The sequence below is a fragment of the Aplysia californica genome, unplaced genomic scaffold (genome assembly GCF_000002075.1).
Source record: "Aplysia californica isolate F4 #8 unplaced genomic scaffold, AplCal3.0 scaffold00769, whole genome shotgun sequence".
NCBI lineage: Eukaryota > Metazoa > Mollusca > Gastropoda > Aplysiida > Aplysiidae > Aplysia > Aplysia californica.
The window spans coordinates 25,356-46,113 of NW_004798039.1; the positions used below are offsets into that span (position 1 = coordinate 25,356).

The following is a 20,758-nucleotide window of genomic DNA, read 5'->3' on the forward strand; positions in this document are numbered from 1 at the left end:
GGGGGTTGTTTTGCTGTTGTGTTCACTGAAGTTTGTTGGACTTCGTGATATCGACATGTCATTACGGAGGCAAAACTTTCAGTGTCCATTATAGTTAACGTTAGGACATGGACCAGAGAGGAGACAATGCATCCAGTTAGAGCGAGAAAAAACTGCAATCCACAAAGATGACTTTGCTTACTACTGCACTACTAGTACTACAAGAATAAATAGCTGATGAAAAAAAAGCAGCCCGTGAGCTGCTCGCATCCGCAAGTAAAAACAAAGCTTTTAAACGCTCACAGTGTGGAACTCTTCTCCTCCACAATTGAATCCCATTGGCCATATTAGAAGCCGTAAGCCATCTTCATCCTTTTTTTCGCTTAGTAAGAAATGTGAGATGCCGTAGTGAAATCAGGCGCTCACCAAAATAATGAAATCGAAAAAAATAGGATTTTTCTGTCCGTTTGTCAATTTTTAAAATCGAATTTTTGTTTTTTGACTCAACACTTATAAGGTCCATTAAAAAACACATCTCTGTGTGGATTTTACTGAAATAAAATATTGATTTTAGGAACGACAATGTAAACTTGCATTTCTAAGGACTTCTATGCTCTGAAGGTCGCCAAACTTTGGCGGCCATTTTCTCGCTAATTTTACCTCTGAATCCAGGCAACCTCCACCTCTTTCAATCGCAAATATCTTAACTTCTATTAATAATATATGAGTATTTTTTCAAGGAAAGCAAGACGAATGAACAACCTTTAAAAGGATACCAATAACTCCACACTTCAAAAAATTGACGAGCGCCTGATTCCACCGTGCTGTGACACAAATGTTAATACCCTTCACTGCAGATGCATTGGTCATCGTCTGACATTGAGAGACCAACTATTATACTACATGTGCATGTAGTAATTGATGTGATTTCAAATCCATATACCCTCCTTTTGTACATTTTGTACGTTTTCAAACAGGTGCTATTGACTCTTCTAGTTCTTTGTATTTATTTTGTATTTCTTTTAAATTCCATTGTTTTGTATTTTTCTGTCGGTTTCTGCTGTTTAACACTGTTGGCTTGGAGTGAATTCTGTTTCTTTATCGTTTATGGCAAATCTTTTTCTCTTAACTACATACAGTAAACTGACGATTACCGAAAAAAAGATATATTGTACTTTGTCCATTGCCACATCGATATGTAGTCAAGATTTTTGTAGAACCTTGTGCACTAAATGACTATTATTATGTCTATGTTTCTCTTTACCCAAATAAAAAAATAAGAAACGGGCTGGTACAACCCAACCTCTATCAAGATCAAACCGCTCTGTTTTTGTTTTTTGTTTTGTTTGTTTGTTTGTTTGTTTTAGTGAGAGTTTTACGGCACTCGCAACACAATAAGGGCATATATAAGTGCCGAAGATTAGAAGTGTTACAAGAGAGTAACAAACTCAAAAATGGAGGAGAGATAAGGACGATAGATGTTTGATAAGAAAGAACGAGCATACCACAACAGAGCACCCACTCTGATGTCAAGACCAGGATTGGAAAAGCAAGGGGGCATTCTAACAATTACAGTCTGGAGATTGGGAAGCATCAGGACAAGTAGCTTACAAATTACAAATACGAAGATCAGGATTTTCAGTACAAAATGTAAAAACAGTATTATTCTGTCCCCGTCGTTTTACGCAAGAAAAATTCTGAAATTACACAAACTGAGCCCAAAAATGTGAAATTATGCGATTCTGTTAATTTCTAACAAAGAATGATAAAGGAAAATAATCAGAAATTATGCAAATAATCATCAAATTTTGCTAAATTACGCGGGGTGCATAAAACCACGGGGAAAATTTATTGTATGAATCGGAAACGTGGAAACTTAATAACGCAGATCCTAAACAATTTGCAGTCCTTCATCAGTGGTTGCCTGAGGAAGATCATGAAAATCCACTGGCCAGACACCATCCGAAATGTATTATCAAGGCGAACCAAACAACAACCTATTGACTGTGACTGTGAGAAATGAGATCAAGATGAGAAGATGGAGATGGGTTGGACATCATATGCACTCAGAAAGTAAACCCTCAATGTGACAAGACAAAGCCTGCGATGAAACCCCCAGGGGAGGAGACGGCGAGGAAGGCCGAGATTCACCTGGAAGCAAGATCTAGAGGCAGATCAAAGGCATTATATGGGAGACAGCTGGCTGGAGATGGAGAAGATCGCCAAGAACAGAGGCAGATAGGAAACGCTTCTTGGCAGCCTAGACCCAATACCAAGGTGAAATAGATAAATGTTTATGATGATCCCTAGAGAAGGGGGAAAAAATTAAATTAAATACGCTTTATTTTTTATATTAATGTACCTAGTTGTTTGGACGCCCCGAACGATACAATTTTATTTTAGATCATTCAGGAGGCAGACTTTCGACCCTGCCTGTCAGTCAGAGCCAACCTGGTTGAGAGTCGTGGGATGAATCCCTACAGATACTCTATAGCAATTCTCCTCACTCAGGAAGTGAACTCAAGTCTCTTGTGTGCGACAGCAAAGCGCCTAACCACTACACCAAAGACGTCGGTACCTAAGCTTTCTTTTTTGTTCTAATGGAAACATTTGGGGGAAAAAGAAAAGTATGTAGGTTTCACCTTGAAATGAGAAACTCTGTTGAGGTGACACAAGTTGTGTTTTTTTTAATAGTAGAGGGTTTTACGGAGCTCTCAACTGCATACGGTCATATGAGCGCCAAGGGGTGGGTGTCAACAGAGAAGTCTTTACAGGGAATCAGGCTTAGACTGCTCACCTCTCCAGCTTCAACAGCACAAGGTCTGCTTCGACTACGTATCAAGGCACCCCAGAAATAGCAGGTCACAAGAGAGTGACAAACATAAAAAAGAAGTAGAGGAAAATGACAATACATGTAGTAAGGATCAGGAAAGAAAAAGCAACAGTTCCCTGTTGGAGATCAGCCACAGTTATGAGCGTGACATGAGTAGGCCCATTTACAATTCTACTATGCTTGAACGAGAAATGTCCCCTCTTTGAGAATGGCCTAAAGGCACCAGTCAGTGGCACTGCCCCGGGGGGTGACACAAGTTTAAAGCAGATGTATGTAGACAGGACGGGGTAATAGATAAAAGTGATACACCCATTTTTTTACCTTCTTCATAACCGCACTCTATCGCAGAATAGATACTTCCACGAAGGATTGTTTTGTTTCCACTGCATGAAATGTTCCCATCACACTTATATATGATCCAATCGTGTTGCAAGTGCCGTAAAACATTTACTTAAACTGATTCCAAGATACCATCTTGCTGTTACCAGAATTGCAATTATTATTGGAAATATCACTTCTGTATTAGAGTTACAGTTACAGCAGAACTGGTCGCTTTTAAGCACAAGGGGGCTATCCCGTAAAATACTGTTTTGAGAAAATCGAAGGTAAAGTGTTTGCCCCTTGTTCAGTTTCTCTAAAAGGCCATGAGAAATTTCTCTATAACCAATCAAATATACACACCAATAAAACCAAACTTTTTCCTATGGGTAGGGCAAAGCCCACTTTTGGTGCAGGTCAAGATTTCGGGAAACCCCCGAAATCTGGGTTAGCCCGCTGGTCCTTAAAAGCGACCAATTATAAAGTGAGCCAAAAACAGGCTCTCTCCGTAATAACAGTAAGCCTAATTATATTTCTGTCCAGGCACATCACTACAGGGCCAACCCAGGCTGAGAATTATACAATATCCCAACACAAAGACAGAGAGACACTGGATGAACATTCTCCCCAAACCCAAGTCAGACTCATCTTCTGTGTACCACGTCAAAGCTCATAAATGCTAAACCACAAACGCCAGTTTTGTTTTAGTAGAGGTTTTACGGCGCTCGCAGCTGCATAAGGTCATATGAGCGCCAGAAGATTAGAGGTGCTACAGGAGAGTAACAAACATAAAAAATAAGAAGGGGAGATAAGGACGATAGACGTTTGATAGGAAAGAAGAAGCAAACCACACCAGAGCACCCGCCAACCACCCACAGACGCCAGTAACATTGACCAGACCAAGTGTCTATGCACAGCAAGCAAACACCTTGTACAACAAAGACATAGCACAACAACAGAACATGCTCACCCACAATCCATTTCAACACTGATGTTGCAAAAAAAAAAAAAAAAGATCAAGGCACCAAATCACAATATCAGTTCATAAAAGACGATTTATTACAACAGATCTTTTTACACAATGGACTCTTTTAAAACACACGTGATTTTTTTCCCAGCCAGTTTCACAGGTTGAGAGAGTTTGATCCAGAAGCAGACAAACCCCTCCAACATCACACTCCCACTCACTCTGTCAGGCTGCCAACCAATCAAAACACACACACACACACACGTACACACATGCACGCACACACACTCTCTCAAACACATACACAGACACGCACGCGCACCCTAACCCATACACGTGCACAGTAATAAACAAACCATAGTCAACAAGCACAAATGATATCCTCTCGCCTGCAATGAAACAGCTGGTGAAGATGATTGTTTCCCCCTCCCCCCCCCCCCCTACCCATAGCTTTTTTTTTTTGTAAGCATGAATGAGAATATAATACATGAACTCATCATACATTTTCACAGACAATAACTGAACAGTAACAATATATGCAAGCTCTCAACATAACCCGAACAAGTGGCTCACATACATGCACACGGGGAGTTCTTTTCTAAAAATAGAAACTTTTCTTTTCCATCCCATTGTTGGGGATTTAGCAGCAGTAGCAGAGACCTGGCTTGAACACATTAGACATTGTCAACGCACAAAAACGGCAATGCGAATGTATAAAACGCTCAAGAAAAAACAGAGAGGAAAAAACCCACAGCGACAAGAAACTCGAGAATTTGGTTCTAGAATTGTAAAAATTCAAACAATAATACAACCAACAATAAATAGGTCAGGATAGATGCCAACAACAAGGTTTCTGAAGGTGCAAGAATTTTCAATTTACAAAGCAATTTCCGTCTCGTATATTGAACTACTGTTGTGCAGGAGTTTTCCTTCAGAAACTGGTGATAAGAAGAAGGGCACCAGATCATTCCAAGTTTTGTGAGGCATCATAGTGAAATCAGACGCTCACCAAAATAAAGGAATCAAAGAGACTCGACTTTCCGCCCTTTCTGCAATTTTTCTCCGGTTTTTATGAACGGCACCCAAAAAAAAAAGTAAATTTTTTGTTTCCAAGGACACTCAAACTTTGTAAGTGACCAAACTTTGGCAGTCACTTTTTTCATCAATTTTTATCTCTTGACATTAGGCAACCCTACATCCTTGAATCATAAATATCTCAACTTCAATTCAAGACACATAGTTATTTTAAGAAGGTTTAAGATGACATTAATAACTTGACGAGCACCTGATTCCACTATGCCACAACACTATCCTTTACTTTAACCCTATCCATACGTCGTGTTTTACTATTGAATCCATATGACATTGGGAACTCTGTGCCACCACTTTCAACAGAGAAAATTTACTCAATCCGATCCGTACGTTTTGCATAGCAGTCTGTCAAAATGATTTTTAGATAAATACCAAAAGTTTCAAAGAGATCTTCATACTAGAAGTATTCTAAAATGTGAAGAAAATGACCCCAGGGCGTACGGATAGGGTTAAACTGGTACAAAAAACTTTGACTTTCCCCACTGACTCCTCTTTCACTGTCGTTACACTTGAGATCTATGACCGCCCCACTCTCGTTCATAAACAATGACCCCCACAACACACTCTTTAGGTTTCTCTCTGGAATCTTGCCATTCCATCATATTTTACAAAAATACTGAATAACTTTCAAGATAAAGATGTGAGAAAAAAGGGAAAAAATTACACATTGTGCCTTCAATTTCTTTTCTAGTTGGACAAAGTTCTTTTATAAATTTGTCCGTCTACTTTATCATGTACAATCCTTTTTTAAAAAAAACTATTAAAAAAACAACTCTTTGACATAATCAGTATATAAAAAAATATTTTTTATACAATGCCCAACTCAACATAACAATTGCTTACAACCATCCACAAAGTTTGCTACTTTTTTTTAGATGCACCTACAAATTGCAACACAGCACCTCTAAATGAAAAAAAAACTATGATTTGGTTTACCAAAAAAAATAATTTAATAAATAAATAAAAACAATGCCTTTGGTCACCTGAGAACACCTACAGAGCTAAACTTCCCAGTGTTAAAAACAAAATGACATAATCAAGATTTTTTTTCGTTGGTAGGACTGCGATGTAAAATAAGCTTATATCGAAATTCACCTCATTGACTTTGCTCCAAAAATCAGGGAGACAGATCTTCAGAGTAATACTAGCACTACTAAAAAGTACACCTTCAAGTAACATATATATAGACTCTACACTTACAAAACAGGACAACTAGTACCCTTGTTACTGTACTCTGATACAAGTACATTTTTCCCTCAACTGGTCAATAATTATTTATCTAGGCATGCTACCAGCAGATTCTTGACTGCATACAATTTTCTAGCAAACCTGCAGATGACAAACAAGGCACAAAATGTAACACTATAATGGCACAAAGTTTCGGCCAATAATTATTCTCCTTTTTTAACTCAACAAAGTAAAGAAGTGATACTTTGTAATCTTGTGTCTTTCCAGTGAAAGGCTCCATCACTTTCAGACTAAGTCCCTTGAGAGATGACGATCCTCTGGTTAACCATCTCAGTCGTTTCCCCTCACAGACATGGTTATACAGAGCAAACAATCAAACCCAACAACAAGGCTGCGTATCGAAAAAGCCAAACAATCTCCTCTTTTCTGTGCCTCCCTGTGAATTCAACCTGTCAAATTTAACAACTTTGACATGTGAAAACTATCTAAGTTTTCAAATTCTGGAAATTGCAGCAAAATGACAAAGACAAAACTCCTAAACATTAGTTTTCTTCCCCGATAATCTTGTACCAAGACTAAGAGTTGTTACAGAACAAAGACTGTCTTTCATTGAGCAATGCCTGTCATCTACAGATGGAACTTATCTTGACACATCTAACATAATATGTCTCCAAGACTCCAAATAACTTCTCACTTAAAATAAACCATAGAACCATTGACGTTCATAATAACTCTTTAGAATAATGAGACATACAAAAAGAGACGATGACTTCCAACATCAATAAAACCTACAGATCAGTTTCTTTCCCTTTTTCTGAAATCCTCTAACCGATGACCTTCACAGTTCCTAAAACTGAGAAACAAATGTAACTCAGGTCATTGGTATATAATACCCAGTAAGTGAAAAAGACTAGCGGTCCGAACAAGACTCCTTATCAACAAAATGAGAAACTGAAACAAACCCTTTAGACGGGCTTTTAACATCAATCTTTTTTAGATACTTCCATTGTTCAAGACATCTCGTCCAGGTGGCTGTGTGCCACTGTGTCCCATGATAAACCGAGGTAAATCTCTTTCCCCAAGAAGACCGTTCTTGGGCCATTTTGATTTTCACAAAAAAAAGATTGGTAAAATAATCGCTATACAATTAGTAGTTAAGATGGGACAGTTACAGAGCAGATGGTGTTGCCCCATGCCCCAGCATCTGCTGCGGTGGAGAAAAAAAGTAATCAAATAATTTCTTGCTTTCATTCCTACATATCAGCATTCGAGATTTCACCAAAAAAAACAAAAAACGCTTTCTTCAAATCATGCTAAAAGGCAAAAGAATCAGAACTGAATCCAAAACGATTAGCATGTCTATGTCCTAGCTGTTGTGTTCTCCTGCCTAGGTCTACACCACCCGACACACAAACAACACAATTTGTGAGCCACAGGGTGGGTGGGAGGGGGAAGGATCTTGTCAAGACAAACAAGAGCATACATTTCTCCTCTCTCACTCTTTCCATATAATGTATTCTTTGCTTCTTTCAAAAAACCGCAAGACAAAAGATGAAGCGTGTGCCAAAGTGCATCAACCAGTTCACATAACTACGCTTCAGCTAGCGCAGATATGAAAGTAAGGTGAAAACACCTGTTCCCTTTCAATCAAAACACGTCTCATAACAAATTGAAACAAAGACAATCAAAAAGAGGCAATGCTTATGAAAAATTGTAAAAATCAATCAACACTTTATGACCAAAAACTCCATAAGAGTCTTTTCTCATCAAATGTACAAGGTGATATTTCTGTGTGCAGCCAATCATTAGAATGTACACGATCTCTTGGTTACTTTTGTGGCACATTGACATTCGGCCAGCTTTACATAGCAAACTCACTTTCTACAATACAAGGCTTACTCATTACTTGCAGACTTCACTGTTTGAAGCACACAACTGCACAGGGAAAAGATATAGACAAATGAGATGCGTGTGCTCATGTCCAGTTACTTGAGAACAGACAAACGAGGAGGGCAAAATCATGACAAACTGAGAGGAACAGCAGCAACCATACACGGGTACCACTAGCACAAGCACGAGGACCTGACAGAATGACCACAAACTTATTATGAAATATAATAATCCCTGAATCTGTCCATTCTCTGCAGTATTATGACATATTTACAAGGTAACTTTCGTACAAAAACACCCCCAAACCCATTCCCAAACAAATGAACATGCCGCTCACGTCAATCATAAACAAGCAACAGAACAGAACACTATCCAACAAAACGTCTTAAGGAACTGTACTCTGGAAGATAATTCTTACACAATCTTGGGGTTGCAACATTAAACTCAGTCTCAGTATACAGCAACATACTTTCCACTCGCACCCACTGTAGATTTTTTAAAACTGGCGAATAAACTTGAACCTCACAAATCAACTGATTAGAAATGTTCAACAGTGAAGTACAGCACTGACTTTCACATCCTTTGACCATTGCATTCCTCTTGCATTCGAACTATCCCCCCCACCCACCCTACCTCCTGACTACGTAGACTGCAAAATTGCAAGAAGGTACTGAAGATCGTCATTAATGGAAACAATGATGGCTATAACATCTGTCCGATGGGCAGTCAAAATGAGGCACATGGTGCTGGATGGCTCATTCCCTTAGCGAAGATCGGAGACGAAATGTTCAACACCGGCAATCTCAGTTTGTGTAGTGACTCGTTAGCGTAGCTGTGAGCTGCCACCAACTCTGTGTTCAACCGATCATCAAGGCCATTAGGTCTTTTCTTTTAAATCTCCTAAGACATTACAGGATACCTTTTCAAAGTTCGTCAAAGTAATTTTCCGTGAGATGGTCATCATTTTGACTGCTCCAGAGACACAACATTTAAACCTAGACAATCATCCCTTCCCTCTCACACACGATGCTTGGTGAGGTCGTAAACTGCCTTCAAACACACAAGTCCACACTCAAAGACAGTGAGATATCACTAGCAGTCTGCACAATGGGAAGGTCAGTGTGTGACCATGTTGGGAGGAGGGGCGAGGCAGGGGGGAGGGAGGGGGTGTATGTGGGAGTAGGAGGAGGTCAAGATCATATACCTCGGCCCGCCATCCTAAAACATGGCTTTTGTGAAGGATAAAATTTTGATGGAGGTATGAGGGATGAACCGTGAGCATGGAGCCTCATAAGCTTCTGTTATGTCCCCACTCTTGGCCGCTTCGGAGATGGTGCTATCACATCTTCCTCTTCCTCCATTTCTTCTTCTTCTGAATCTTCATCTGGATAGTCCACTAATCCTTTTAGACCAGGCTGCAGAGGAAAATTTTAAAAACCAATTAAATAAAATACTAAATATTAGACACAAGGGTCCAAAGCTTTTAGCATTATTCTATTTATGAAATCAATACAGTTTCTCTTTTCTGTACAGATCTCTAAACTGAACTTGTCATACCAAAACCTTACAATGTCTATTACTTCCTTTTTTTTTTTTTACCCAAGTCATCTATTTTTCGGACAAAAGTTGTACACAGTATTAAAGAAAGCATTAACCCACATCTAGTCAGAGAGTCTTAACAATTCAAGATTCAAGTCGTCCAAAGTTTTATTTTCACGACAAATACTTAGCTATGTATCAGCACCCAAGAAAGACTGACTTAATCATTTTTTTAAATCTCCAGATCATGCATTAAATCATAACAAATCAGGATTATTTGACTTAAAGGTGAAAAAAGATCCAGAATACAGGAAAACCCCAGAAAATGGCCCATCCTTGGGAGGCAAAAAAGTAACATCCAAAAACTCTTGAGAAGCCCAGTAGGGGTAGGAGGCACCTGAAAAGTAGATGGAGGACTCACCGTTTTAGTGGTGACGACATTGGTCACAGACGAGGTCACTGCGTCCACTGTGGCCGCGACTCTCGAGGCCGCGCCGCCCGTCATGGTGGTGCTGACAGTGCCCCCCATGACCGCGCTGCCGTTTCCCCCGGTGGCCGCCTCTGTATTGCTTGCTGCTGCTGCTGCTCCAGCGTCCGCCGCAGTGCTGTTGTTGGCCCCCGAGGCGGCCTTGCTGCCGGCCACCACCGTCAGGTTGTTGCTGTTGCTGTTGGGGGAGGTGTGCGGGGTCGGGGCCAGGCGGCCCGGGGAGTGTGGGGATGAGCTCGGGGGGCTGCTGGGAGACTCGGGGGAGCCCAAAATGGGCGGGGAGCCAGGGGATCCTGGGGAGTCGGGCATGCTCAGCAGGGAGGAGAGGGAAGAATTGCTGCCAGTCTTGATGCTGATGTTGATGGAGGACTTGGTGCCAGTCAGGAGCCGCGGCGGGCTGTCTTCTGACTGGTTTTCTTTTGCTAGGGAGAAAACAAGTCACATTTTTTTAAAAGTTGTTGTTAGTTAATGCCAAGCTCATATACCAGCCATATTTACTATAAACAGATAAAACCAGTACAATAATAGCAGTTACATAAGGATTTGGAGGAGGGGGAGAGGAGGAGCAACCACACCAGAACTCTTACCTACCACCAGTGGAAATCTTACAAAGCAAGGAGAGTGAAACAGTATTTAGAACTCCCTTTACTTTCTTTCCAAGTCGATTTGGGGGGGGGGGAGTGCGCAAGCTTGATGCTACACTAGACGTATAAAACATGCAGTTGTTTCCCTGATGGAACATTGGTCAGAGAGGAAAATATTCCAGGAAGGGGGGACATCAAATTCACACAGACAATGCTTGGACTTTAATATGCTTAACCCACTTCCAAACCTGCTGTGCCACATAACAATTTTACCATTATCTAAAAAGAGACAAAATTAAAGAATATTTGAACCATAACCAGCGCAAAATTCAACTCATACTCAAGACGTGTTAATTGCAGCTAAAAATATACTCTATGTCTCACATCTAGCATCTGTGCTCCAAATTAACACATGTTGGATCTAAACTCCAGAAAGAAACAATCAATCTTTTTGATGACAAAACAGACTAGGACACTTTGTTTTGACTTCATAATACAACTATTCAAGCAAACTTGAGTAAAAATTAGATGGGAGTAATTACCTACTTAGGACATAACTAGTTACTTTTTTTTTTAACTTCAAATTGAACCATTTAAGAAATTGTCTTATCAAAACGGAAATCTTCACAGAAATCTGATCAGCAACAAGAATGTTCTCAAATCAACATGCAAGTCGAGTTACCCAACAAATCAGTTTCCAATTAAAAACAAATCAGAACAGTAGGCATCAAATGTTTTTCACAAGGATAGAAAATGTGAGGGTGCATTACAAATGTAGTAATTACATTTTGAAATCTCAACAAGGGTCAATAATTCTTCCTTTGATATTAGTTCTAAACACTGTGAAAATGTTTATTCAAAGTTATTTTAAAATTCAGTAGCAATCTTTAATTATTTAACAGAGATCTAACTAGGGGTAGAATTGCAACAGCCTATCAAGATTAGATTTTTTAAAAAGAAGAAAAAAGAAAAGCTAAGGAAAGCCAACATATTACAATTATTTTCGATCTTTATCTTGGAACCATAAATAAATAAAATGTACCATTAGAAAGAAAGGGATAGTACGCCTTAGAGCAACTGATGCCGCCAACAATTGTCAGCAACACCTTCAATCATTCTCACACAGCTGTTGAGCTCTAGGTTCGCTCTCAGCAAAGAAGTATGCGTTATCAGAATTTCGTTTAATTAATTTCTCAGCCTTCACAAACCCAACTGATTCAACGATTCAATTCAAACAGGTAAGTTTTGTTAAAAAGAGAATTAATGTAGAAAATATGGCAACTTCAACCATAGCTGCCACTCAGGAATTTCAAAAAAGGAGGAAATTCATGCAAAGGCGGACGCGCGCTCTCCGAAGGCCAGGACAAAACCAGTGAGATCCAGAGGCAATATATACTGGAAAATCTAGCCTATGGTTTTTGGAAGGGAAAAACTGTCATATTTGTTAACCATAGGCAACTGAATTAAAATGTATTTGGAAAAAAAAAAAAAAAAACCCAACACAGGCACTAAGTAGACTAAACTAACAAGCATTTGAGTCAATTTGACACAGTTTGGACTTGGTGACTAAAAATCCAGTATTTGTTGCAAGCTGGTGTCTTATAGAAGGAGTTCTTTCACTTTAAACGTGTACATCGATGTACAGCGCGCGCAGTATTGGATCAAGGAGGCAACACCTTTGCCGCTGTACTGAGCACTCCTGTACAATTGCAGCCCCGTTTGCACTCAACTTAGTCCCTCTGTAGTGTGTAGATCTAACCTGAATTAAAATTATAGCCTAGGCTATCTAATCTAGATCTAGAATCTAGATATCTAAATATGTGTAAATCTAGATTATATCCAGAAATAGATTATCTAGATCTAGATTCACCTCAACAGCCACAATAGCCGTCATGTAAACAAACGGGACCGCAATTGTACTGGAGTGCGGCGGGTCGCGATTTCTTTATCGCACCAAACGCAAAGTGCAGCAAGCGGAGCTCCTTTTATATTTGCATTCTGCATCAATTTCTCTCGAATTTCCGCCGTTTTCAATGACAACTCGGCACGCTAACGACCCGATGCCCGATCGACACTTTGTTGCTCCACAATAAACAAAGTGAAACTAGCGCTAGGCCTGAAAGAACGGAAGTAGAAAGCTACGGGCGGATGGGCGGACATGTGCAAGCTGCGTTTTCGTCTCTCTCCCGGTTCGGTGTTTTCTGCGTGTAAAAAAAGTATCGCAATTTGCAAGCGAGAGCAGTCCAGCGGAGGAAGGAGGAAAATATCGGGAAAAGCTAGATGAAGCGGAGTTTCCGCTATTTCTATTTAGCGGGAAAGTGGCAGCTACGCTTCAACTTGCGAACCCGCAGAATCATATGTGTTATCATCCCAACACAAAGAACACAATCAAAAAAAGTCACCAAAATGCCTACAACGGGAAGAAGACGGAAGGTGAAATGTCTTAGACAAGCCAGCAATAGCACCAATAGACTCCCTGAATCCTGAGGACCTCCGCCTCCCTGTAAAAATACCATGGTTATGTCGTTCTATGAGACTTTAGTCCCCAAACCATGAATTAAATCAGTGACACAGATCAAAAGATTCAGTTCATGATTTTAAGTCCTCATGAATTTCAAAGAACAATTTGAGAGGGAAACGATTCCTTGTGAACTTAAAAAGAAAGATTGTATGAGGGAGAGTTCATTCACTCAGCAACAATTAAATTCCATTTCCTCACAGGGAACATCTTTAACAATTCACAAAATACTTCCACATAATTTTCAACTAAAACAAGAAATAGGTAAGTAACATGACTAAGAACAGTTCATTTTTTCAAGGACAGAAGACTGAAAGAGCCATGCTCAACACCTGCTAAACCAAAGCGTAAAGGGTGTAAAAAGTAGTTTAGACTAAAATTTAAACAAAAAATCTCACCTTTTTTATTCTCCCACAGCTTGTGTATGTGATCCAGGTCGGACTCCATCTTGCTCTTCAAGAGCTCTGATACCTGAGGAGCACTGTCATTGTCTTCATTCTCGTCGTCTTGACTGAACCACATTTCCTCATCCTCATCAGGGGCTCTTGCATCTCGACGGAAGCGATTGTTGCGCACTATTGAAGCTGCATGGCTAAAAAACACCAAAAAAGAAAGGAAAAAGAAAAGACATCAGATTTTTTACAGATTTATATGTACGTATATATGAGTCAAACACAGTTGAGTTTTGGGGGGGGGGGGGGGGGGGTAATTTAAATCTGATGCTCACAAGTTCAAAACAAACATAACTTGAAAATATATAATACTAAATTCTTGTTCATAAAAATCAGTTGTAATACAAGTTCTTAAGTGAAAATAAGCAGCATCTCTTACACTAAATTGCGAGAGAGAAATGTCTTATGGAATTCGGACAGAGAATTAGAAAAAAAAACCCTATAGTTTCCCCATATTGCATTAAATATTTTGTTGTACATACAGCCTTGCACCAATGAGCAACTGGTGGGTTTACAGATTTAATTTCCTATTGAAAATTAACAGGCCAAAAAACAAAAACAGGAAAAAATCACAGTGCACGTTTATCCACCACTACAAAAAAGTGCAGATGCAAATTTTACTATGAGAAAAATAGCAAAAGCAAATATCAAACCCCCTTCTTTTTTAATTAACTTTTTTCAAATTTTGAAAAAAAAAATTACTAAACTGTTTACTAAATAAAGGGTGCCTATAACTAAAATAATGGAAATCGTCAATCACAACAAACCATTCTGATATTGCCCAAACAACAGTATTTAAATATTATTCAAAGATCAATTTATTTTACGAAAAAGCAGACAAAATCTACTTTCTAGAAACAGGACTAAGCTTTCCAATTCCCATTAAAGTCACTAATCACTATTTGAGCACAGCAACCATATATGTTTATGTTATATGATCTGTGCGTGTATACACAAAAAAGTGGAAAAGGCCATCCTGAATCCAAATGAACACAAACTTCCAAATTTGCTTCAAGTAATTCATGGCTCAAACAATTAAGACAACTTTGTACTAATCATGTTAAATGAATATAATTCCAAAAAAATAAGTGAAAGGGCTCGTCCAACACTACTATAGAGCCAATTCATCCGTAGCGAAATGAGAAAAACGTATTTAAAACAAAACCATTTTTGTTACATGACAAGAAATTAAGATAAAGCAATTGCTAACACTTCCTTTATCCAAGATGTAATGTTCCCATATCATTTCAACTTTCATTAAGATTGAAAATATAAAAATAAAAAACCTGCATATACAAGACAATCTGACAAGAGCCATCATAAATGAAAACATTTTACTGTGTTACTGTCCGATCCAAGTGCACAATGGCTATTCTATTCAGCAGGTGACCCACATAAGTCTCTAATTTGACTAGCCAGATTTTTTACAAAGATCTCACACACAGAAAAGGTTTACCAACTTCAGAACACAAAAAAAACAAAAAAACAAACACACAACACTGTACTGTACTGGGCGGTAACTTGGACAAACACCTCCAGACCCAATAAAAATATATTCTGCATGTAGCAACACACTGCAACTGCGCCTTTTCAATTGTGAGAGTAATGTGCTTTCTTATTTATTTTTATTTTCACAAAAATGAACTAGCTTTCTATACTTATGCAGCCCAAATGAAGTCCACTGCAGTGAACATAAAGAGGGATTACCTGAATTCTCTTTATAACCGAGATCTGAATCAATTTTCTTTATTATGAAGGGACAATGTTTTACTGTACGCAGAAATAAGTCAACACAACTATTCTCTATAATATGAGCAGGAAAGTGCATATGATAGCAGCAAATCTAAACTTTAAAATAAAAAAAACAAGTAACCCAAAACCTGTTTTCCAAGAAAATCATTTTATAAGCACTGACAAGAAGACCATTGACTGGAAAAATGTTTTAAATCAGTCACTTTAACCATTTATCTACAATTTTTTCACTAGGCATATTCTCACAAATGAGACACTGTACTAAAAAAAATGGCAAACTGTATTTCTCAGGAAGGGGACAGTGCTAAAAAAAGAGATTTCCTGTGACCCTGTACAAAGCCCTCTGCCAGTAGCATAAGCCACTACAACTTGCTATATCTGTGGCTATTGTGACAAGCGCACTTTCACGATAAATGTATTTGATTGCTTGTTATGGGGTTATTCAAAGTGAATCATGACTATTATACAAATCCAAGATATCGAAGCGAAAATTAAAAAGTAAACAAGAAAAAAAATAAATAACCCAGCCACAACAAGGAACACAGTGTTAACTGGCAAACCAAACATACAAGACCTGCCAACTCTACGCTGTGCTAATTCTATGGTGTGTTAAAATGAACAGAAATGAAGACAAAGGGTATGTTCAAAAAAGATCATCAATTACAATCATGTTTATGCTTCTTACAAAAGGCTTCCTTACAAAATGCATTTGACTCTATGTCATTCAATCTGCTGCTTCGTTTCAAACTCTATAGGGGGAACAACTAAAGCTATCCGAAGTAGATTTCAGACCTTGTGGTTCATTTTTCTTGAAAAAAGTACAATCAAATTTACAACAAGGAATGGTGGTCGAGGCTTTTCAATCAATTTTTCTTTTTCTTTGGCTTAATTCAAATCACTGATGGTCCTCATAACCTCATAGAGTTGATAAATTTCAAGAGTAAGGAAATATGAAACAAGTTAAATTCCTTGACAGCATAATCTTGAGTTGAGTCGTTACTGTGTGACTTCTTTTAAATACAAAGGACAACAAAATATAGTTGCTTCTTGACATTACAAACACAAAAGTTTTCATTTTAATCTTTAATTTCTAAAACTGTTCTTTTATTTTTTTAAATATGCATGTGACAGGCTGTGCAAAAGTAGAATGGAAAAATCAAAGTATTTGGAAACAAACAGTTGGCAGGTCTTTTTACTGAAGAAATATATACCGATTGCTATCATCTTCTTCTTCCTCATCACTTTCAGCCAACACCTGAAAATCTGACCACTTTCGCTTTCCAGCAGCCTTTTTCAGTTTTATTGGTGTAACTTTTCTATGGGAGCGAAAGGAAAGAGTAAATGTATCAGGAAAAAAATCAATGTCTGACAAGTGAAATTTGAAATGATAAGTGAACAATGACAACTCATTTGCTCTTTCTCTCGAGCGTGGCTCATGCAAATGGTATGTGTGGAAGAAGAAAAATATGAGCAAATGAACAAACGAAAAGTTTTAAATTACACAAAATACTACATACATCATATTAAAAAAAAAAAAAATCACTTGACGTTACCATCAATCTACAGTAATAGTCTTATGGCTGGCATGTTTACATTGAGTACCCACCTTTCGAACGGATGTTTGTCTCTGTTCTTTTCTCTCTGCTGTTCGTATCTCAGTTTCAAAGTTTCGAATGTTTTGACATATTTGATTCCCTCTAACTCCTTCTGGAAAGTTTCAACGATGTAGGTTCTCAATAATTTGATGTCCTCCTGAAAAACAAAATCAATTTGTGAATATCATCGCTAGGTGTTTCTCAGGGAGCTTGAAAAAGCTGTTGCACAAAAGTAATTTAATTAAAGCTTCAGATTTACAATGGCAAGAACAGATACACAAGAAATTATATGTTAACATTTTTATTTTTCTAGAAATGTTCTTATCAGATATGATCAGGTTGCTAAGAGCGACTTGTGTTGGAAAGAGATATACTAATAAATTTTTAAAATGCATTCACAGCCAATCAAAAAGAATTTTAAAAAGTATCAAACCAGACGTCAAACAGCAAATGTTACGTTCACCTTGTCTAGCAATGCCAATGAAAATTTAAATTTTCACTTTTGCCCCCCTTTTTTTGGTACCTAAGAAAGAATTTTCAATTCTAATAATTATGCTTCTTGAATTTTGAGAATCGGTTCATAAATAAAAAAGTTATGGGGTTGTAAAGGTCGGCAAAATATGGATGACCCACATATAGGAAAATACTCCTAAAAAGTGGACCACGCAGTAGCAGATTCTGTATGAAAATCGACGATATCTCGGTAATTAATCCGAGTGTTCGAGAGAAACTGGGCTACCTGATGTGTTTTTGAGTGTAGAAATCATTTCTGCAGTCAGATTTACTACCAATTTCGTAGTTATTTTGTTATAATTAAAATTGTGGTGTACATATTACGATTTTGCGAAAAAGGGGTGTCGAGATGAGTCCATTTTATTTATAGCATCGTATCACAACATGGGATCTTTAAGAATATATGTCGGCAGCGTGACTAAATAATTGCAAAGCTTTTTATGATGACTTTAGACCATGCCAACCGTAAAAGATAATTTAATTCAATCTAGCATGCCGTACAATTAAAAATTCTTTTTCCCCCTTGAGACGCGAACACCCGGAGACGAGATAACCTCGCCTCGGAATACCCCCATTGCGATGTTACAGGGGAATAGAGAGAAAAACAACCGGATGCGCGCGCCCGCCATTGCCCTATTTCAAGTGACCAATTAACGGGCCTGGAATAGTCATGCGGGGATTTGTAGGTCACATACATTTGCCACGAGAGTGAGGGGAAAATTGCCGGTCTCCGTGCGAAGCCGCTTTGGATAGGGGGGTAGTCGTAGATTTACGATCGGGTCTAAACAACTGCTTGACACAGAACTCTCAAATTTGAGCACACTATAGAGGATAGATAGATCTATTACCATCTGGGCGTTGAAATTCAAACTCCTTATAGTTTTCGGTGTACACGATACGAAAGTGTTTCCGACACCAAAAGTATAGGTTAATTTATGTGTACGAACTTCAACGTCCACATATCATTAGTTTGCCCTATTTTCTGATTGGGTGCCGAGTTTCATTCGGATTGGTTCGGAAATAGAGCAGACCAAGGTTGACAAAGTTAGTCACCTACGCTTCGGCCGGGTCCGCAAAATCGCCCGTAAACGGGGACCAAATTTTCGCCTCGCGGGAAAGCCCGATTGGCATTGCTACCTTGTCCTGTTACCCTAAGTCAGACACATACTGTATGGCCAATACTCAGGGTCATATTCTACACAAGCAGTTCTGTCAACATAGAGAGAATACAATTGCAGCAGATAGAAAACGAAGCACAGGGAGTCCAGTTTGTTAAAATTTTAACGATAGTTACTGCAGTATCTTGACGTCTTAAAATCAGCAATTTAAAAATAAACATTTACAGGAACAAACAACTACCTCAATAGCCTTTCTTACAATAACTACTGCCTACAGGTAGTACCAAACCAAAGAATTAGATTCCCTACCACAATTCAAACGTGCAGACTCACATTGTTTGACTTATGAAAAAATTCATTAGAGATCAAATAGAATGATGAAAAACAATTGCTTTTTCATTTCTGAACCAAAATCTGAATTGACTCACCGATGTGATGAACTCAAAGAGTTCAATCATGGCAGAATTGATCAGGTTATACCTATCACCGTTTGCCAGGAAAGCATCAACGATGGGCCGAAACAAGTTCTCATTGATGATGTAACGATTGTAGAAATCTTCTTTCAATCCGACAATTTTCCGACAAAACCTTAAGGCACCTGTAATAGTTGGGACATAAGCGTCAATTTGAGCACAATTTGCACTTCAACCAGAACAATGAACCTCACATTTATCTTCTGGCCGGACATATCTAAATCTAAAAATATATTGAATGACTTAACCAATCAAGGTTTAAACTGCAAAGAAGTACATATATGTAAAAAAAAAACCCACCCTAAAAGAAACAAGAAATTAATGACACCTACAAAAGACACATAAAAAAAGTCCCAAACCCGCAAAATGAAAAGAAAAGGGATTAACATAGGTCTAAACAGCTTAGGGGTCTTCACTTTTCTGAACGCTTATTACGACTAAATTATCCCTTAACGTGTTTAAAACTAGCTTTTGCATCAAAACATCTACAAGCCATACAAACGTTTTCTTCTCATTTTCTCATGTTACTTTTCTAGAAGGTGGGGATACGATGGTGAATTTCCAAAATCTAAGATTTCAGTCTCAGAGGCTGTACATGATGTTTATTTGAAAGGGTTTGTTTGGTGCTTCTAGTTTCAGAGGGATTTCTTTGTACTAAAAGTGTTGAGCCCGAGAGAGGTTTTTAATGAAAAGATCTTTTTTAATGAAATGGGACTTTTCTTGACTGTGACAGCAATATCTTCAACAAATGCACCTTTTAAAACTTCAAATTAGAATTAACCAAATTTAGTATGCAGATTGTTGTATTGAAGGGAAGTGAGTAATTTCATAAACATAATATCGTTTTACAAGCCTGAGACCCAAATCTGATCCAAAGTAGCAAATAAATGGGACTGAAAGGCTGAACAGTTCATCAAAATATCTTGGTTAACCCCTTTATCACAAGAAAATCACTCAAAACTGTTTCCACTGTACATTTAAAAGGTTAATTTATGTCTGTAGTGTCTCCACTTAAATATGAAGTCACAAATTTTCCTACTCCTTCCACATATTATGAGGTCTTTTAATGTTTTCAAAACAATGAGGAAAAAAATTCATTTTTTCTTTTTATTCTTCCTTACCACGAGACTAAAACATGAACCAGGGATTACAACAGGATTTGACAATGACATATCACCTCCCAAAACTTATTCGGCTCATTGCAGAATGAGCATGGGGCAATGTCAGTCTAGTTAAAGTAAAGGTTTTACGGCGCTCGCAACTGCATAAATGAGGCAATGTCAAGGTTGTACAGTACTTACAAAGTACAAGGAAGGAGTGCCGAGACTTCAATAAGACCAGCACTCGCCGCAACACATCCTTATTGATGACGTAGTTCTTTATGTGGTAGGTATGATGCTCCACGCAGAACGTCAACAGCTCCAGTATGAGCCCCAGCAACTGGGCACTCTGGTAGTCAT

At 38.4% G+C, this 20,758-nt stretch overlaps 1 protein-coding gene across 1 annotated transcript in view; it reads right to left on the reverse strand.

Annotated features, from left to right (window-relative positions):
- Positions 1 to 4,167: 4,167 nt before the first annotated feature.
- Positions 4,168 to 20,758, reverse strand: part of LOC101851077 (serine/threonine-protein phosphatase 4 regulatory subunit 3A) — a 28,057-nt gene continuing 11,466 nt past the window's right edge. Inside the window, exons 12-17 of the mRNA XM_005109348.2 lie at positions 20,600 to 20,758; positions 19,254 to 19,423; positions 17,206 to 17,351; positions 13,794 to 13,987; positions 10,228 to 10,715; positions 4,168 to 9,682 (exon numbers count right to left, since the gene is read on the reverse strand). Of these exons, the coding sequence (XP_005109405.1) occupies positions 9,569 to 9,682; positions 10,228 to 10,715; positions 13,794 to 13,987; positions 17,206 to 17,351; positions 19,254 to 19,423; positions 20,600 to 20,758 (1,271 nt within the window). The 3' untranslated portion in view covers positions 4,168 to 9,568. The remainder of the gene's footprint in view (positions 9,683 to 10,227; positions 10,716 to 13,793; positions 13,988 to 17,205; positions 17,352 to 19,253; positions 19,424 to 20,599) is intronic.